The 21,380-nt window shown below is 40.6% G+C and overlaps 1 protein-coding gene and 1 long non-coding RNA gene across 2 annotated transcripts; both read right to left on the reverse strand.

The window, feature by feature from the left end:
• Window positions 1–3,781: 3,781 nt before the first annotated feature.
• LOC119659802 lies at window positions 3,782–4,421 on the reverse strand. The gene is made up of 2 exons (XR_005250377.1): window positions 4,223–4,421; window positions 3,782–4,166 (listed from the first exon to the last, which is right to left on the reverse strand). It is a non-coding gene; the product is annotated as an uncharacterized LOC119659802 (long non-coding RNA).
• A 12,581-nt stretch (window positions 4,422–17,002) lies between these two features.
• Window positions 17,003–20,698, reverse strand: LOC119659792 (Krueppel-like factor 10). Its single transcript, XM_038068066.1, has 2 exons — window positions 20,454–20,698; window positions 17,003–18,692 (listed from the first exon to the last, which is right to left on the reverse strand). The coding sequence occupies exons 1-2, from the start codon at window positions 20,508–20,510 to the stop codon at window positions 17,457–17,459; spliced, it is 1,293 nt and encodes a 430-aa protein (XP_037923994.1). The 5' UTR covers window positions 20,511–20,698; the 3' UTR covers window positions 17,003–17,456.
• Window positions 20,699–21,380: the final 682 nt, after the last annotated feature.

A 21,380-nucleotide genomic window follows, 5' to 3' on the forward strand; every position in this document is an offset into this window, starting at 1 on the left:
GAACAGTCTTTGTAAGCTGAAATAGGCTCTGTTGGCTGACAACAACCGTGCGCGGATTTCATCATCGTAGTTGTTATCGGTTGTGATTTTCGACCCTAGATAGGAGAAATTGTCAACGGTCTCAAAGGTGTATTCTCCTATCCTTATTCTTCTTCGTGTTTGACCATTGCGGTTTGATGTTGTTGGTTGATTCGTCTTCGGTGCTGACGTTGCCACCATATATTTTGTCTTGCCTTCATTGATGTGCAGCCCAAGATCTCGCGTCGGTTGCCGCCTGCTCGATCTGGATGAAGGCAGTTTGTACGTCTCGGGTGGTTCTTCCCATGATGTCGATATCGTCAGCATAGGCCAGTAGTTGGGTGGACTTGACGAGGATCGTACCTCTTGCATTCACCTCAGTATCACGGATCACTTTCTCGAGGGCCAGGTTAAAGAGGACGCATGATAGCGCATCCCCTTGTCTGAGACCGTTGTTGATGTCGAATGGTCTTGAGAGTGATCCTGCTGCTTTTATCTGGCCTCTCACATTGGTCAGGGTCAGCCTAGTCAGTCTTATTAATTTCGTCGGGATACCGAATTGTCTCATGACCGTGTACAGTTTTACCCTGGCTATGCTATCATAGGCGGCTTTAAAGTCGATGAACAGATGGTGCAACTGTTGTCCATATTCCAACAGTTTTTCCATTCAATTTTCAACTGCCGCAGAGAGAAAATCTGATCTGTTGCTGATTTGCTTGGAGTGAAGCCTCTTTGGTATGGGCCAAAGATGTTCTGGGCGTACGGGGCTATCCGGCCTAGCAAGATAGTGGAGAATATCTTATAGATGGTACTCAGCAACGTGATACCTCTATAATTGCTGCACTGTGTGATATCTCCCTTTTTATGTATGAGACAGATAATGCCTCGTTGCCAATCGTCAGGCATTGATTCGCTGCCCCATACCTTGAGCACAAGTTGATGAACCACTTGGTGTAATTGGTCGCCTCCATATTTAACCAATTCGGCTGTAATTCCATCGGCTCCTTATGATTTTTTAGCCCTTGAATTGCACGGACTGTTTCTCCTAAACTTGGTGGTGGCAGTATTTATCCGTCGTCTTCAGTTGGCGAGACCTCCAACTCGCCGATGTTCTGGTTGTTCAGTAGCTCATCAAAGTACTCAACCCATCGCTCTAAGATGCCCATTCTGTCGGAAATCAGATTTCCCTCTTTGTCTCGGCAGGATCAGCATCGAGGTGTATAAGGCATTCATCCTGCTGACTTGTTGGTAAAACTTGCGCGCCTGGTGCGGTTGCTCCCTGTACTTTTCTAGTTCACAGATTTGTTGTTTCTCCCAGGCTTCCTTTTTCCGTCTGTGAAGTCGCTTTTCCGCTCGACGGAGTTCGTGATCAGTCCCTGCGTGTGCCCTCGTTCTTTGAGAATGCAACATTACTCGGTATGCGGCATTCTTCCGTTCCGTTGCTAGCTTACATTCATCGTCAAACCAGCCGTTCCGACTTTTCTGGCGGCTAGGGCCAAGTATGTTTGTTTATGGAACCACTTTATATTTGCGAAAATTATGCTTGAATTCCTGAGAGGTATATTTTGATATAGACTCCGACGGAACAATTCCTACAAAAACTCATGGGCATGTCCATGCTTCACCTCCAATGGAATGGCTTTTCAATTTCAATATAGAGGCAGCTCCCAGCACCGGGAGAAATATATGCAAAAATTCTGACCTGTGTTGGGCTGTGTCTGTGCGAATCCGGAGCGCCTGTTGTTGGATCGTATAAATACTCTCAGAGCAAATGTATGGAACATTTCTCTTGTTGCTGCCCAATGCAGTGCAGTCCTGAAAAACAGAAGTATAGTATTATTGTCCGGATGGCTTAAGTGGTTGGAGCGCTGGGCTGTCGTAGCGGAAGATCGTGGTTCAAATCTCACTGGTAGCAGAGGAATTTGTTATCGTGACTGGATGTCGGATACCAGTCGACTCAGCCGTGGGTACCTGAGTCAAAGCAGGGTAATAATCTCGGCCAAGCGCAATACTGACCACATTGCCTCCTACAGTGTACTGTGCTCTAACACACTTTAAGGCCTTGATCCAATATGGATTGTTGCGCCAACGATTATTATTATGGAGTGATGGACACGCTAGCTACTGAATCGTATGAGCTTCCATCTCTTCAATTCCACGAAAATAGAAAATGCACGTACCAAAAAAATGACGATGGTAATCAAATACTGAAATAGACTTGCCATTTTAAATGGAAGACTTGACAAATAGCAAATAGTAAACAAACAAATTTTTGACAAATTTAGCAGTGTAACGTAAGGAGACAAAAATATAATAAGAGAACCAATTGACAAATGTCCTGAAAATCGTAACGTGGAATGCAAATGGACTGGGACAGTACCTACGAGAATTGGAAGTCTTTCTTAGTACTGAAAAGATAGACATATATCTTATCTCACCCCAGTCAACAAGTCAGAAGGGAAACTACAATCTTCGGTAAAGAGGATATCAGACACAATCAAGCATAGAAAATTGAAGACGAATAAATGCAGATTGTCACTATTGATGTACAACTATTGAATAAAGTTATGAAGATCTCTTAAATATACTGTCCCCTCCGTTCTGGTGTTAAAAAAGCAGATTTCGCTCGAGTCTGCCAGTTCATTGGAAGCTCCTTCATTTTAGGAGGTGACTTTAACGTAAACAAGTCGGGACACCGGAAGCTAGACCCTTCGGGTATGAAAGGTTTTGTGTATTTCTTTTATAAAGAGATTTAATTTGATTTGAAAATGGATTCTGAGGGTCTAGGTTAACAACATCCGGAGGCAGAACATTATTTGAAGCAGGAAGAGCACAAAAATGCAAAAGTTCCACTCCAACGGTAAGCCTACATACTGGTCGACTGACGTAACAAAAACACTCGATGTCATTGATTTCTTCGTAACTAAGGGGATTTCGGACATCCACGTTTTCACTAATGAAAATCCGAACCGACCATTATGATGCCTATTATGATGCTGTTCAGCGTGTGGGGAGAAAAGACTATCCTCCCAGGCTGACTAACAGACAAACAAAGTGGGCAGTATCCAAAAAGCACAGCCAAGAAAACGTTTGCATAAATGGTCAAATCAACACTCTTTATCAACTCGAGGAGGAGGAGACCGTTCTGCTAACGATGAAGATACAACAGGCGGCTTGGAAAAGCACCTCTACTGATGATAATAATCCTTGGTGCAACAATCCAATTGGATCAGGGCAAGTGTGTTAGAGCACTTCATTCAAGACCGTAACGGTATACTACAGGATTACAGTATCCGCCCGAGATTATTATCCTGATTTGACTCAGGTACTCATTTACAGCTAAGTCGACTGGTATCCGACGTGAAATCACAATACAAATCCCACTGCCACTACTGATTATGAACTGAATAAAAAATATACGAATTGTCCTGCAGGGAAACGGGCTCAGCTATTTTTCTCGATGTTGCCCAGGCGCTTGATAAGGTGTGGCATGAAGATTTGTTGTAAAAATTGGATAGGGATGATATCTTGAAATTATCTTAAAATTATATGTAGCAGAGCGCCTATTCGAGTGAAATACACTGTTAATCACACTGTTAATCCTGTATACCAATTACATGCCTTGCTGCGAAGAATCCAAAATAGCGACATTTGCGGACAACACTGCTATCCTTACCACAGGTGAAACTACAAAGAAGCAAAAATAAAGTTACAAACTACTATCAACAACACTGTAGAATGGATCAAGAAATGGAAAATAAAATTAAATGAAAGCAACTCAAAGTACATTTACTTAAAAAACAAAAAAGAGAATTCAGCTAAAGTCATCATAAACGGACAAGATATACCATAGACGAGTAAGGTCAAATATTTAGGTATGACACTCGATGCTAAGCTCATCTCATCCTAAGAAAGAAGGACGAACTAGATGCCAGATACAGACAGGTGTACTGGCTATTGGGGAGGAATTCCCAGCTGACTATCAACAACAAGCTGCTAATTTTTGACAGATCCTAAGCCCCATATGGACGTACGGTAGCTCTGGGGCTGTGCTAGAGAATCAAACATCATAAACGTTCCAAAATAAAGTGCTTAGAAGCAAAGTAGACGCTCCCTGGTTCATTCGTAACGAGGATCTGCATAGCGACCTGAAAGTACAGTTGGTTAGTGAAGTCATTAAAGACCAAGAAACATAGCCACCGACTACGATCACATGAGAATAACGAAGTTCAAAAATTGACAGATATCGCTGATATAATGAGACGACCGAAGAGAGTAAAGCCGGGCGACTTGCTAACATAAAGGATGACTAAAGATATAAGCTACTGAGCGATAGCCAGTTCCTCAGTGAAGCCAACCAAAGCACTGAGGTGGACCACATGGCCTTCTCCCAATACTTACGAAGCCTAAAGATGCAAAAAAGCTACTAGATGGCGATGGCACTCTCAGTAATCGTGAACCCTCAAGCTAGTCTTTTGAAGATGTGACGATTTTAAAAAATTGATTTTTTTTTACATATTTCGAAAAAACACGTAGTTTTCAGTCGAAAATGAAGGGGATGCTATCGGTTTTCAAGGTTTTGTGTAAACATAAAACCTTACTAAAATCGATTCAATGTCTGTCTGTCACCCGTTTGAAGGGGGGCTCCCCATAGATGCAAAAGGGGGGTGTAAATTTTTTTCACGGAATATTTTTGTGGCGCAGCGGCGTTAACAGCATTCGAAATTTATTGCGAATGTTGTTAATTCGATTGACAGTGGCCACCATCGGTGTTCTCCGTGGCGGAGCAGGCCGTGATTTAAAAAAAAATAATTGAATTTGAAAAATGAATTTAATGTAATATCAATTTTAAGGACGAGAGTTTAAAAAAAGTTTTGGTTCCTCTTATATAATAAACTTATTTACATTCAGTTGCATTGAAGTCTTGCGGAAAGCTCAAGATTTGCTCGAACGAGTTGCATTGAAGACTTACGGAAAACTCAAGATATCCTCGAAATGGTCATGTGGGGTATAAAATGAAAGGACTCGATTAGTACTTTTCGAAAACCATACTTTTGATATTGAGTGAAACATAGCAGAATTAGGGCTCAAAATTTGACCGCCAAAAAGTGAAGCAGCTCTCGTTATCAGAACCTATCCAACCGAAAAATCTGAAAAAAATTCACAGTGATGCACCTATATAAAATCTAGGCCTCAAAATACATCCGTTCCAATATCTGCACAAAATAAAGTTAATAAAATTGTATTATCGGGTTTTAGAAATTTACCCGAAAACCCCATTAATTTCAGTCTAGAAGTATACAATTTAGTAACAGTATAGGCGATACTAAACTGTAGTAGCCTGAACGCAATCTAACTATTATTAACAAAGTTATTAAAAGTTCAATTCCGGCATTTCACGTAAATTTATTGCATTCTAAGACATGTATGTATATAAAGTGGATTTATCTGAGGGGCGGGGTTCCTGGGATCATTTTCGTTTTTCTTTTTTAGCTGTTTTTAGTTATAATATTTGAATGTCAGTGTCAATTACTCTTGTCCGGATAACGGAGTGGTTAGGGCACAAGGCTATCGTACGGAAGGTCGCCGTTCAAATCTCACTGGTGACAGTGGAAACTGTATTATGATTTGACGTCGGATACCAGTGGACTCAGCTGCGAATGAGTACCTGAGTCAAATCAAGGTAATAGTCTTGGGCGAGCGCAATGCTGGCCACATTGCTGTAATCCTGTAGTGTGCGGTTACCGTCTTGAATGAAGTCCTGTAACACAGTTCAAGGCCCTGATCCAATTGGATTGTTGCCCCAACGATTATTATTATTGTTATCAATTACTGGTGACAGGCATGTGTATGTATATATATGTGCTAACGGAGTTTGTGGGTAGTGTTTAATAAGTTGAACATGTGTGTACGTATGTAACATATGGTGTTGTGCATAAAGTAAAGTGAACGTACGTACGATGAACACAATATTTGCATATACCTTTGATATGTATTGTACATCCATATACATCTTATAGTTTGGCAAAATATGAAGGAATATTTTATATTCTTAGCTATGTACGAATGGAAAAACGTGCATACATAAAATGAAAACAAAACCTTTTACTTCAAGCTCCAAGCTTCCGGTATTCCAAGTTGTTTTAAATAAATTTCGGGAAGTTTTTGATTAAAGTAATATTTTTCACGGATTAAATTTTTATATTCACCAGGAATTCAGAATCTTTATTTTACTCAAAATTGATTAGAACATTTTGATAGATTTTTCCTCATTAGTGCATTTATTTTGTAGCTATAATATTAGGTGATTCTTGTTACTTTTTTTATCTGTTCAAAATTTTGAAGAATAACGATCATCATCAGCGGCACAACAACCGGTATTCGGTCTAGGCCTGCCTTAGTAAGGAATTCCAGACACCCCGGTTTTGCGCCGAGATCCATCAATTCAATATCCCTAACATCTGTCTGGCGTCCTGACCTACGTCATCACTCCATCTCAGGCAGAGTCTGCCGCGTCTTCTTTTTCTACCATAGATATTGAAGTTATAGACTTTCCCGACTGGATCATCCTCATCCATACGGATTAGGTGATCCGCCCACCACAACCTGTTGAGCCGGATTTTATCCACAACCTGACAGATTTCCGAAGAATACATAAGCACTGGCAAAATGATAGTTTTTGGCGCTGATGTTGCCACCATGTACTTCATTTTGCTTCATGTGCACCCCGAGATCTCGCGCCGCCTGCTGGATGAAAGTAAACTGTACATCTCGGTTTGTTCTTCCCATAGTGTCAATATCGTAAGCGTAGGTCAGCAGTTGAAAGGACTGGACGAGGATGGTGCCCTTCGTATTCACATCTGCATAGCGGATCACTTTCTTCAGGGCTGCATGTTATCCCTTTTTTTATGTAAAGGACAGATAATGCCTCGTTGCCAGTCGTCAGGTATTGGTTCGTTGTCCCACACCTTGAGCATCAGTTGATGAACCGCTCGGCGTAGTTGGTCGCCTCCATATTTGACAAATTAGGCTGTAATTCCATCGGCTCCTGACGACTTTTGGTTTTAAACCGGTGTGCAGCATTGTCCGTCGTTTCCAGTTGGCGTGACCTCCAACTCGCCGATATTTTGGTTTTTGAGCAGTTCATCAAAATATTCAACCTATCACTCCCAATATGCCCACTCTGTCGGAAATCAGAATTCCCCTCTTTGTCTCGGCAGGATGAGCAGCGAATTGTATAAGGCTTCATCCTGCTGACTGGTCGATAAAGAATAACTATGTCCATCCATATCGGTCTCTTTCAGTTTTTTTAACTTTTTTCGAAAATTTCAAGATGTTTTTTCGTTTAATTATGTTATCAATCCATTGTGGCCTGAAAAGAGTATCAGCGGGGATATAATCTGTCTTGGACTTTCTCTTTCTCGATCTATATATCCAGATTAAGTAATATTCCGCTCCATGTATATACTTTTCTAACTTTTTCTTCTTTAAGTTGTCAGTGTGAATGCGCTTTCTGATGCGGCTTCAATTGAATTTTGGGTGGCAAAGTCCATTCTAGTGTAAGTCCTAGATACTCCTGTCTTAAGACACGTGCATTCTCTTAATGATCTATAAGGAGACGAAATACCATTCAGCGAACCAATAGGTATTGGCGGGTACTTCAGTGGATCTTATTCTGCCGTCAAAGTTGATTTTGATCAACTCGGATGATAATTCGATCACTCCTTAGCTTCTTATTCATTACAGACTATAGGATATAAGCCGAATGGGAGCTCCTTTCGGTTGGAGGGGATCCATGACGTGAATAATTTACGTGATACTGAACAAACTGCTTTCTTATTATTCTGGTATATTTTCGTAAAGTTACCGTCCATTTTCACTACTTACTTTTTGTGTTATGAAGGTCAGTTTTGAAAAAAGCTCAAAGAGCATCCAGTAATCACTCATACATTTCATTTGCGTCAATTTTGTTTTTTGTTTGTAAATATTTTTACGATTATTAATATGAGTACACCCGCCTAGGCAGAGACAAAAATTTGAATTCCCAAACTGTTTGTGGAGTGATTAGAAATGTGGAAAATATTTGTGCTTTAAGTCAAATAATTTTATGTAGTTGGTGAAATGAAATTATTTCAAAGAAATCTTCGTTAGACGGCAATTCTTCAAGATTGAAAGGAAACTAAAATATATGTAGAAGATATGAAGATTACTCTCAATTCGTCCATTCAATGCATAATTTTATAAATTATATATTTATCACAATCCTTTACTTTATAATTGTCATATATGTAAAAAATTTTGTTCAAATGCAATTCCAATAACCACTGTCAATATGTAAAATTAAGATATTCAGATATTCAGTTCTATTCTATTCAATTCAAAATTTACATTGCGAATTTGGAAGCACCTAGGAAAACTCCAACTTATGCATGTAAATGAAAGCAAGACCAGTTCTAGACTAGTCTATTTTATTGAGTCACATTTTCATTGATGTCAGCAAGAACTATGAATGAAAATTCAACCCCTGAATATTTAAGGCTTATATTGCATTATGTATCACTGTATTAAAACAATACGGAACTGTCTGAACTGAAACTCAAACAAATAATATAAATATGTACCTTGCCCTTTACGTAGTTTGGCAATGCATATGTATATTGATGAACTGTTTGCTTAACACTTGTTTAAATTACGGAAGAACCGCACGCCCAGGTCTGACGGGAGGGGGTGGAAAAGGAGGGTTCCTTGCAGGCACGGAGTTTTTTTCGGAGGCTCAGAATAGGAAATGCAATGAAAATAAGCCGGGAAACCGGAAGCTGGACGCTTCGGGTATGAAAGGTTTTGTGTATTCCTTTTATAAAGACATTCGAGTGTGCATTTGCCCCACCCGTGTCCGGATAGCTGAGTGGTAAGAGCACCGGAAAGTCGTGGTTCAAATCTCGCTGACGGCAGTGGGATTTGTATCGTGATTTGACGCCGGATACCATTCGACTCAGCTGTGAATGAGCACCTGAGTCAAATCAGGGTAATAATCTCGGGCGATCGCAATGCTGACCACATTGCCTCCTATAGTGTATTGTAGTGTACCGTTACGGTCTTGGATGAAGTGCTCTAACACACTTCAAGGCCCTGATCCCATATGGATTGTTGCGATAAGCGGTTATTATATTATTAATAATAGTGCGATTTCCACCAAACTTGGTAGGATCATGTTCTATATTATAGCCTACATTGCTACAGTTTCATGGTTCTAGGATGAACTCAAAGGGGGTTTTATTGCTAATAACTAAAAATTATGATAATATACAATTATTAACTTTATTTGAACAGATATCGGTATGAAAGATATTTCGAAACCTGTGAGCCTCGTGATTTTTTTACAGATTTTTCAGTTGAGAGAATGGGTCCATTAAAGAAATGATCACTTTCAACCCCCCGGTCCTCCAACAGATTTCAAAACTAAGACCGGCTTTGCATGAATTTTCCGTAGAACTATGTAACTCACTTTATGCGTAAGCGTTCAAAAGTTCCCACCTTTTCACCAAATTTGATGTCAATCGCTATCGCTGTGACAGACAGTAAACCGATTTTAATAACTTACCACTATTTTTACCCCGGGCCCAGTTTTACCGTATAGTTTTTACCTCGGGTCCGGATGAATAGTTTTTCGAACAACTTCTCTTTTGTCGGTGGAAGGCCTATTATCTAAGCTATCTAAGCCGTTCCCCCATTCGAAAAGCTTTCTTCTAATTAATAATTTTGAGGGATTATAGACAGTTGTGATGGCCGGGAAAATCGATTTTCTTCTCCCTCATTAAGTACATTTTCTGAGAATATTATCACCAAATTTCAAAACGATTGAAGCATTGGTTCCTAAGTTGTAGCTTTCTATGACGCGTTACCTAGCATATCCAGCCTACTTTTTTGAACCCGTTCGCCTCTTCATATACCTCTAAATCAAAAGTTTTCTTCCATTTTTGGATTTCATACAGATTCTTTGAAATATATAGCAAATCTTACATAGATCAGGGTCATAGTGGCAAAAGTCCGGAGTCAAGGTGAAAATTATGTGGGCCCCCTTCAATTTCAAATTCAACTTAATTTCTTCATTTCCAGGCCTCCTAAGAAAACTCCGGGACTCGGGGCAATCAAGCCTGCCTATGTTGATCTTTTCAATGTCTCAAATATGTACATTCCACATCTTGGAATAGTTTTTAAGTGCCAGGGAAAGCAGTATCCCAATGGTTACAATATATTTTGCTAAACGTTTTGTCCGGTATGTGATTTTGATTGCAAAGTTAAGCTCAGAAACGGTTTCTTGGCAACCAGTTCATCATCATACTTGAGCCTCTTTTGAGGCCTCGTTTTCAAGGTTTTGTGTATAGCAAAACCTTATTAAAATCGGTTTTCTGTCTGTCTGTTGCTGGGAGAAATCCATCTGGAATCTAGGACACGCATGTCGGACTCTTACCGACTAAAACCTCCCATATTTTCTCTACACTCTCCCCGGAGGACCACCGTTTTGGTATTCGCTCGCGGAGCTGTTCAGTGCTTAGCTGTTCACTCTAAACGAGCTGCTACCACTTTGCGTGGCGTTAATTGCAGTAGCTTCCCTTCTATGTTTCCGCTGCGGTTCTGCTACTTTTAGCTGCCGGTGGATCCGTTTTACCATTTCAACTACCGTGTCCCATGCTGTATTTGATTGAACCATGTTTCAAGCTTTCTCCTTGAGCTGTTAAACCTTGGGCAGGCGAAAAAGACGTGTTCTGCATTTTCGGCTGCACCTTCATACGTAGGACAATCGGGCGATTCATTTACACCGAACCTATAAAGGTAATTCCTGTATCCACCGTACACATACTTATGTATGAGATAAGCCTGTGTGTCTACGGGCCATTCTCCGCCTAATCCCATGCTGTTTGCCATGCAGCTAATGACTGAATACGGTCACTTTGCTTGTTTAGGCAATCTTCCCAATTCTCCCTCATAAGATGATGTTCGATAGGCGCAAAATGTTTGGAGAGCGCTTAATCGATATGCAGCTTGAAGCTGTCTGCGATTTCCTCCGATTTTTATCGCCGACGCCCACACTGGTGCCGCGTATAAAAGTACAGAGCTGATGACTCGCGATAAGAACAATCGTGGACTGTGTTTCGGGCCGCCTACATTTGGAAGTATCCTTGCCAGTGTTGAGCTGATAGTCGCCGCTTTCTGCCCGGTAAGCTTTAAGTGGGGTTTGAAGCTCAGCTTGGAGTCAAATCTTACTCCCAAGTATTTCAGCGATGGCTGATAGCTAACGACATGCGCCCCGATGCAAATTTCAATAGTTTTCTGTTTCCGCCGCTTTGTAAAGAGCACCAACTCCGTCTTGTGTTCGGCAAGCTTCAGCCCGTGGCCTTTAAGTCAAGACTTGATCGTCCGTATAGTTTGGTTCGCATATATCTATACTTTGTCGGGGTGATTGGATGTTATGGCCACTCCAACTGCGAATCCGACGACAACGGCTTGTTTAGCTACTAGAAGCCGTAAAACGGCTTTATACATTAAGGTCCATAGTAGAGGGCCCAGAACAGACCCCTGCGGAATTCTTGCCGTTATTACATACATCTTAGATACTTCATCCTTAACATAAAGTAGCTTCCACTGTCGGAAGTAATCGAAGATTATATTTAATATATATTTTGAGGTTTGTGCCGCGGTGAGCACTTCAATGATATGGTTTCATCTGCCAGAATTGAACGCGTTCTTGATGTCAACAGTCACCAGTGCGCAGTATTTCCCTTCGTCGTAGACTTTTCTGGCTAGCTCGAAAAGAAGTTTGGTAGCATTAACCACATTAGCCTTTCGGAAGCTAAACTGCCTATTTAGTAAACAACCGCCACTATCAAATAATGGATATAGCCGGTTATAGATTACCCGCTCGCTTATTGTATTCAGAAGACGATGTTGGTTTACCTACCAGCTTACCTGTCTTCAGGATCAATACAAGCTTTTGTATTTTCCATTCTGGTGGAAGGACCCTTTTTTTAGGCAGACTGTAAATACGCGTCCGAATATATCCGTGTCTGTCCGTCACACGCATTTTTCTCGGAGACAGTTTTAACGATTCCCACTAAATTTGGTAGAAAGGTGAGAACTGTGAACGATCACGCATACAGTGAGTTACATAATTCAACATTGAATTTAAGGGGGGTCCCCATACATGCAAAAGGGGGGGTGTACATTTTTTTTTCATCAAATACAGTCAAATATAGTCTCGGTTAGTACTTTCCGAATCCAGTTTTAGTTTCGACATTTGTTGGAAAAGTGGGGAGTGCCGGGGTTAAAAGTGATAATTTCTTTAATGAACCCATTCTCAGAAACTACTCAAATGAAAAATGTGAACAAAAATCAATAGGCTGCCACCGTCCAGTTTCCGGTTTCCCGACTTGTTTAGAATGTCTTCGAACAATTACCTGTTTCTGTATTGCAAACTTCAGATAACAAAGTGTATAACAAATGAAGCTATTTCGCCAAGCACTTGCGTTCTACTGGAAGCGAAAAATTATTATTATAAGCATTCCGATTGGTAAATTGCCAGCAGCCATGAAAAACCGATGCACACTTGGCATATACATAGATCCAGGGATACAAATTTTCCACTAGTTTGATTATTAGTTGATAATCCAGGAGAATCGAAATAAAAAAGATGTTACGCATAACCTTCTGAGAAGCTATACGAAAAATGTACATGAAGCATTACCGTCGTTTGTAGTATTGTGGCCAGAAGTATAGAGAGAACATCTGGGCCCGGAGTGTGTGTATGCATGCGGCCTCTCTATTATCTCCTTAGCTACCTATACCTATTTCGTTGCATTTCCCTAATCCACGCTCCCACAGTTCCGTGGAAAATCGCCCCTTCTCCACTCTTCTTCTCAAAGCCGAGCAACTTAAAAATATGCCTCATACCTTTGCGTTCAATATCATCCTCTACTGGACCATACTCTCACTGGATGTTTTTCAACCAGTGTACTGCAGGAACTGAATAAAATTTAACTTTGCGTTTATCACCACTTCCGTATATCGAGTAACTTATAAGTAGTGATGTAATTCCCAATGGCAGTGGAAACATAATTTCTCTTACAGCGCTTCGTTTTGATGAGTAGCATCCCCACTTTCTCCCCCAGAAGTTTGTTGTCACATGAGTGCAACTCAACATCCTTAAAATGTTTTCAAACTAGGATCCATGCCATCTTTACGTCCACTACCGTGGCTTATAGTGAGCGCAATACAGTGTTCTATTGGAGACCCATGGAGACAATGTACTCCTTGAGTTCATCATCAGAGAGAATCAATTAAAGTTTTTTGTTCTTTGGGTAGTTCTCGACAGAAGCAACAAGATGACTGAAAATATCGATTATCACTTGGTTCCAGCTGGGAGAATTTGATGCACTCTTCACATTCATACATGCATTCTGGGACCGCAGTTTTGTTCTCCCATATTCTGCTGCAATTCTCTCTCGCATCAAGGAAATCTCGATGCGGTTGCTGTAGTATTATTTCCCAAGACTCTTACAGTAGTCACGATCCTTTCCTGAAGATATAGCCCCTGGATCATTGCTGTCGAGTAAATGGATCACATCCGTCTATCTATGTCTCCACCATAAACTAAATAAGTAAATTACAGAGTTTTAGGCTTTTCTATAGGCTATGATGATGAACATCATCAACAGTACAACAATCGGTGTTCGGTCCAGGAACTCCATACATCCCGATTTCGCGTCGAAGTCCACCAATTCACCTTGATAACCATCTGGCATTCTGGTCTACCCCATCGATACATCTGAGGTAGGGTCTGCCACGTCTTCTTGTTTTACCATGAATACCGTTCCGGCTGATTAGGTGGCCTGCTCAGAGTAGACTTTTGAGCCGTATTCAATTTACAATCAAATGGCCGTTAAATCGTTCATAAATATTTTCGTTACATAAATTACGGCTGGTGTAATAGACATATCAAATTCGTCCGAGCTTAAAATGTCTCGAGTTGCTTTGGTTCCCGCCTTGTATCATTTACAATGAGCGTGCTACCAATTTGCCCCTTTCGTGAAGTAACAGGCTTTACTTTCTCTACTCTACGTCATACCACCTCAACAAAAAATTGCATTAACATCCTCTCTCATCGTTTTGTTATACAATTATAAATGTACAGTCTCTTCTGCAATTTGCTCTCAATAAAGGTTTTATTTTATCCTTTTCGTTAATTTCGCATGGTATCCAACAGGCTTTACTTTACATTCTTGTACTCCATTTCTGAATACTTGTGTAGTTCTTAAGACGGTGTTCGGATTTCCCCTAGAATGGTGATAAATGAACCATTACACTAAGAGGGGAATCCCCAGACTCAATGCTCTCCCGACAACTCCGAGAATCTTCTGAGCGTTTTGACAATACATTGAAACTGCAACCACAGTTGATTGAAGTGTAATAACGTCGATCGTACTGTATAAATAAAAATTAGCACATACGTTATTTGCTTTAATTGACGATAAGATATACATACACAGGTAAGTAGTAAGTGTTTAGATCCGTAAAGGCTCTGTTTTCCGTATTACGGCAAATGGAGAATTTCGTTGAACAATGAAATTTTTCGTCAGACAATATTGTTATGTAATTGACGTCATCAAGATTGGACTTAAGTCCAGTGAATTTAAGTTTAGATAAGGTGGAACAGATTGAAGGTAAATACCCAAAAATTCAATACTCCCAATGATTTGACGGGCACATTCTTTCTTCCGTTAACCCTTAAATGGAGTCTTGGGGTCAAAATAGACCCCACAGTCCCCATTTTTGCTCCAATATTTAAATTTTTGACCTTTCACGCTGCGCGGTTGCCGAACGAAAGGACAGTTAGTTTTTGCTAGAAGCAGAAATACAGGTTGGTGGTTCAAAGGGGTTCCTCCTCTTTAATAACCAACCAGTTGCTCATGGAGTTTTGAAGACACAACGATTGGACGAGGTTGTGATGATTCATGTGAATCTTGGATAGCCAAATGTGAATGATCGGTCTCCTGGGAATCTCGTCGTGTGGGATAACTAGACGTAAGTGACGGCCGTTACTTTTACAGAGCTAGCTTGGCGTCCAAGCCTTGGACACTCTGCTCTTCTTGTTGTGCTGTTCGATCTCATTTTGAGACTGATTGCGCTTGAAGGCGGTGGACTTCGCCTTCTGCTGGGATCCCAGGTGTTTGTTATTGCATTTCTTTGACAATCGCCTGACATTTAGTGAAGCCCTTTTCATCCCGCTTATCGACAGTGCCGAACTTCTTATTTTTCGCAATCTTGCTCAGAACATGTATGGCCTTCTGATACTGGCTCTTAAGGAGAACTCCAGTGGCCCTCCGCTTCTTCACTGACTTCTGGTATCCGACATTTTTATTATGCCTTTGTTTTTGGAAGACCCCCCATATCGACGGTTTCCGTTAGGAATATTCTGGTTGGAACTCGTTACCTCCCGTCCATCTTCCGCCTTGCTCCCGAAGGTCCCTATTGTTGGCTTCTGCACAGCTTTGCTACGATTGACAACGAATGTACTGCCCTCGACGGCTACTGTCTCTTGTTGAATGCCAGCGCATCCGATGATGCACCTGACATCATCACCTCTTCTTCCCCTACCGTCCGTTTTTATTTATATCTGTATAGTCCATGTCTTGGTCTCACGAGTAGTCCGTGAAAAATGTCCACAATGGCAAGTTAGATCACCAGAGTAAGGGTCTTACTTGAATCTGAAAGTGCCCATGGTATTCAGAGTCCGCATACTAGAGACCGAACTTAACATTGGCCATGTAGCCTTTAGCGTATGCTGTTTCACCTTGGCATGGAATCCTATTAGCAGCTTTTCCAGTGCAGGGAGGACGATCGCCGGGCTGTTGGATGAGAAGCGAATGCTAGCGGATCAATAAAAGAGAATAACTGAACCGCCTAACCAGGGACATTCACCGATGGCGGGTAGTGTGGTTGAAGTTCTGCGCCCTACATTTGGGTTTATAGTAACCATATGGATATATAATTGGAAAACTGATAAAATCTTATTATTTGCTATTAAATTTTCTTTTTAGAGGAGCGGAAACTACCGAAAGGAAGTTTTCAATCAATTGTCCGCTACTGAATGTGTAAAAATCTGTTAGTTACACACTTTTTTACATAAAATTCTTATCTTATAACTAGCTAATAATATTTTGGTTTTCTCAAGACCAGGAGTTACTATAAGCGAAGGCGTAGGCATATTATCGCATCTTTGTTGAACCTACATAAACAAATCTTTCTTTTTGAAAGTTCCCAAACAAATTATTCTGACTACCAAAAAAATTGAATCGGAAAATTTTCGAGATTAAATTGAATTGCGTTCAAAGTAAACAGATTAATTGATAGACACAAATTTATGCATATATACCTGAAAGTGTTACAAAATATCTTTGAATGCGGATGGCATTTATCAGATATATATAACGCGTTACAATAGAGTAATCTGCCTGATACAATACCTCAGCAATATTAAATCATACTTTCCAGCAAAGACTATAAATATTTAAAAGTAATGTTATTAACCCATAAATAACCGTCCTCATCACCTTGTATCGGGCTCGCGATTATCGACACTACCAACTGGTTTGTCTTAGAGAACTGCTGTCGATTACCTGCCCCAATATTGATAAAAAGTTTCATCATCTTCTTGCCTGACCACTATCCGTGCCCATTAAATCTGCATATCATTTTATTTCGTCTTTTTCGTTTGCGAGAATTTTTACGAATAGTACGTATCTTCAGTGTGGGGCCAAAAAAAAAATAAATAGAAAACGTAAACACGGTTCGCCTTCCTATCGATGACCTAGACAAGCGACCAGATGAACAACAGAGTATTCTACGCTAAAAGGTCCAAAGGTCTCAAAACTGACCAGAGCAAAGAAACTAACAACAAAGTAGAGGCGTGGGAAGAGAAAAACAACTGTTTATAGTAAATATATCTTTTGGATTATGTTTATTGCTAAATATATAGATATTTGTTTTCTTATGACAATAAATAATTACTAAACCTAAACATTTTTATCACAGATAGAAAACATAACTCCAATAATGAATCTTTAGACGCACATATTTAAGAATTACACTTGTTTCAAAGGAGTCATTTAAATTAATGGTACTTTAAGTTATTTCTTTAATTTTTTGGAATGATAGGATCCCACACTGAAGGACTATAAACATGTTTTGAAAGCAAAGTAGGTGGGAATTTGGAGAAGGAAGTAAATTCCTGTTGAATCATTATTTCAAAAATTATAATGAATAAAAGTAGATAAATGTAGCTTCAAAGTATGAACAAAAACCAAATAGTCTTCAACCTTCAAAAAAACATCTTGTTTGCTTCCTTCTTCAAGCCTGTTCCATCCATTTGGGATCATTGCAGTTTAGACAAGATTCTGAACTTGCAACGCGAACGATTGATCATTGCAGATATGTACTTGCACCGGGGCTGGAACAATCGGGCGAAGGTGTATTATGGAGTTCCCGTTTTGCACCGAACCTGTCTTATCTTTTCCGTGACGTTTTACATGTTTCGAAAGGTGGTCACTTCGCATGAACTTCTTCTGGCATACGTGACAAATGAATTTCTTTTCGCCAGTATGAGTTCGTTTGTGCCGGGATAGCTCGTCCGATCGTGAGAATCTCCTATCACAGTTCTCCCATTTGCAAATAAATGGTCGCTCACCAGTATGAACACGCTGATGAGCCTTGAGATGGCTTGATTTGAAATAATTCTTTCCGCAATTTGGATGTTGGCATTCATAGACCCGTCTTCGTTCCTGTTGCGTCTGTTGTTTGGGTTGTGGCTGGGGTGTAGGCTGAGCGAAAGCAGGAATTGGTCCAGCAGTTGAATTAATCAGGACGAACTGGGCAGGAATGATGTTTGAAGGGGGCTTTGCTGCCGTTATACAGTAGACATTTTTTGGTGCAATCATTGGATAAGTCTTTTTCGGGGCTCCAATGGCCGATTCCTTTGGCTTTGGTGACTCTAATGTTGTGTAGGTTTTCTCGGCTTGTTGGGGAGGAGTTTGATCACGGGTATGTTGTAGTTCACCTTGAGTCCGGTTTGTATTTTGATGGATTTGTGGTGCAGGTTCTACTCTCACAATCTCAGATGTGGTTTCGGCGTGTTCCACTTTTACAGGGCTACTGGGGCTGGTTCGTCCCATTTTGAATTTAACTTGTCTGAAAACATTCACTGAATCGTATTGGGATTCATTCAGTGCTTCAGATGACTGTGAGTTATCTTCTGATAGGACGGGATGGATTCCATTGCGGCTTGCATGCATAATAACACTCGCTCGTACTGGTTGTTGTGGTTGCTGCTGGATTTGTTGATAATCTCGACTGTCGATATAATTCATGTGATCCTTTGTGATTTCTTGAATATCACTACGTGCAGATAAGACGACGTCGTTGATCATGCTTTCGGGTGGTGGAGTGAGCGATGGTTGCACTAGTCCAAATTGTTCAGGCGTAGAAAGTCTGGCACGTTTGCATGATGGTGGCTCAATGTCATCTTCGGAGTCGGACGGGTTTGGAGTGATGACACCTTTGATTGGGATGTGATCAGCTTTCATGCATTGCGATAAAATCATTTTATTTTGCTTTTCCGATATCTGAAATTCAAAAGAAAGATGTTGTTAATAAGGAACCTTAACGCTTGGTATGATTGTAAATAATAGTTTTGCCCTGATTTATTTTAGGAACGGTGGACTCACAAGAAACTCAATTTCCAAACAGACACCTCAACAGGAAGGATAACCCAGAACCAACTAGTAAAAATTAATATAATTACCAACAACTATTAGCCCAACATCTAAAAAGGACTAGTGAAGATTACGCTGAATTTGCTGGCACATTTCGCATATAAAAAAATTCAAGGTAAGTGGTTGAAATCTGAACTTCTTCTAATACTAATAATTTCTTTTTTTCTAGGAAGGATCTATAGAGTTCTAATTGAAAACATGAACAAAGTCACATGATCCCTTTAACAGCGAAAATTCTGGTCGCATAGTGAACTTCGGCTTGAACCCACTCATGCCTCGTCTATGGAAAGTAGCAATACTAAATTTCTTACAACTAAACTAAGTTCGATTAAGAGTTCTCTATATTTGCCCTATGCACCCAATTAGCATCTGAGCAGTCGCTTGAAATAGACCGATCCGTTATAACCCAAATCTAATTTGGGATCCTTGGCATCAAATGCCAAATCCTCTCTATGTATGTATATAGTCTGTGGACATAACTTAGAAATCTCATAGCAAATTAACAGCTCTTCTGCAGGTATAATGAAATAATTCGCATTCTGACGTCATTGTGCCCACATCGAGCGAGTGTCAGCTATTTTTGGTTCCGGTCACCGCTTCGATGAGCCCCTTGTTTTCATAAGTTGGGCGTGAAAGACACCCACCCAGTTGGCCTTTGTGCATGCCATGAAATGTATGCACGCCGCGTAGTCGTGATATGGGAATGCTGCTGCTGCTCAGCACATACTCCACACCCACTTGTATGGCAGTTTTACTAACAATGTCAATCTAGTTTCATAGCGTCCCTAGCACCCGGGAGTCTGTTGCTTTTTTCAACACCCAGAGCTGTGGACATTTCAATTATCAATATCTGATTCGGCGTTGATGACCCTCAAAGATAATTCAAATTAGCCCAGCAGATGCAAACATAATCTAACATAATCAGTTATTATTAGATCCACCATCAGAGCCCAAAGTATGTAGTCATAAACGGAGGTGCGACTGTAAGTTCCCCACATAGAACGTGCCTCGGTCTGCACTCTTGAGCGCTTCGCCTCCACTGCAGACATAGCGAACGAACTCGCTTCAGTTCACTTGCCACAAGCTCGCTTTCGAGATACCGTACTTCCCACCTCTGCAATTAACGAATGCCATCGTATTCATTCGTAATAGCATTGAGTCGACAAAGCGTATCTACGTCATTGCTGAAAAGGGGGTCTGCCTTTGGCACTGATTGTGGACATGCGGGCAAAGTGTGACACAGAATGTTCACGTGAACACCAGCTGATAGCAGAGTGTACACTGCGTGATCAATGCATGACTGTGAGTCAGAGCGAGATAGTGAACGTTTGTTTTTACGATGCACGTTGGAACGACAAGGAGAGGAGCACGTCGCGCGGATGACGATTTTTTATATTTATATTTCGTCCCATATTTCTTTTTTCCTGGTCACACAACGATTTAATGCAATGTTTTCATTGTCCCTGGATTTTTCCCGGATACCGTGGTGATACGAACCGCAGCAATAATAACTCACGAACTATTTTTTCAAGAAGAGGCGTCACTACCAAACTAGGATATCCCAGTAAATTCTACTAACGAATATGAGGAAAATGTTAGTGGAAAACTTACATTAATATCCCCCAGGGGAGGAGTTGCAGGCGGCGACGGTAAGATCTGATATTCCATGACTCTCTGTTATATTCTTCCGGTCGCTAATTTCCAATTTCTTTCTAGTTTAACTTAACTTTTAATAGAACTTTCTCTTGCAATTGCCGTAAACTCGTAAGAGCGCACAAGTTTTCACACTTCACTGTTCAGTGTTCCATGAACGAATGAACTGACTGTCGAATGGAAACGCGCGGCGTACCTTCTTCAGAGTCAGCTTGTGCTGGCTGGCTTCTGGGCTGTTGGACGTGCCTTCTTTGCACGAGTGTTTTGTGTATATGTCGATGTAGGGTGTTGTTGAAGATGGATTCGTTTTTAGTTTTGGGATGGTGGAAAGTTACTTTGTACTTAGTGCCAAATATCGCGAGAGGAACGAAGTAGGGATATCGAAGTTGAATACTCATCAGGTGCTATCTCATCACATATTTTGCGAGCAAACAGCATTTTTACCTTTTTATAAACTTTCCAGAATTCCAAATTTATTGCGGACAGGCTTTAAATTCTCGAATGAATCGATTTAATGGGATACTGAAATCGAAACGCTCATACTGTTCTATATTGCTTACCAAATATATCTCCTACCTTTTAGGGAAGTAGTAGGATACCATAGCATTGGAAATATGATAGTAAAATAGGTCACTTAGCTTAAGGTCCCTGGGTAGATGTTCTCTAGCTTGCCGACAATGACAATAACCGAAAAAAGTTGGGACAAATGGGACCGTATCCTCAACAAATGAGAAAATCAAGGCGTCAGTGGTCAGTTGTTTAGAACCAGCAAATGACTAACCGAATATGTATTTTTTGACTAGGCGAAAGTTAACAACATTTCTATAATATTCGTATATCAATTTGGATAAGAAATTACCTGAATCCGCCATCCTCTCGATAGCA

This window comes from Hermetia illucens, chromosome 1 (assembly GCF_905115235.1).
Source record: "Hermetia illucens chromosome 1, iHerIll2.2.curated.20191125, whole genome shotgun sequence".
In the NCBI taxonomy this organism is placed as follows: domain Eukaryota; kingdom Metazoa; phylum Arthropoda; class Insecta; order Diptera; family Stratiomyidae; genus Hermetia; species Hermetia illucens.

Excerpts from the sequence above, each read along its gene's own strand:
- LOC119659792 (XM_038068066.1), bottom strand. The coding sequence starts at position 20,510 with ATGGAATATCAGATCTTACCGTCGCCGCCTGCAACTCCTCCCCTGGGG. Across the intron at positions 18,693-20,453 it reads CTCCCCTGGGGGATATTAAT|ATATCGGAAAAGCAAAATAA; the intron begins GTAAGTTTTCCA and ends TTTGAATTTCAG.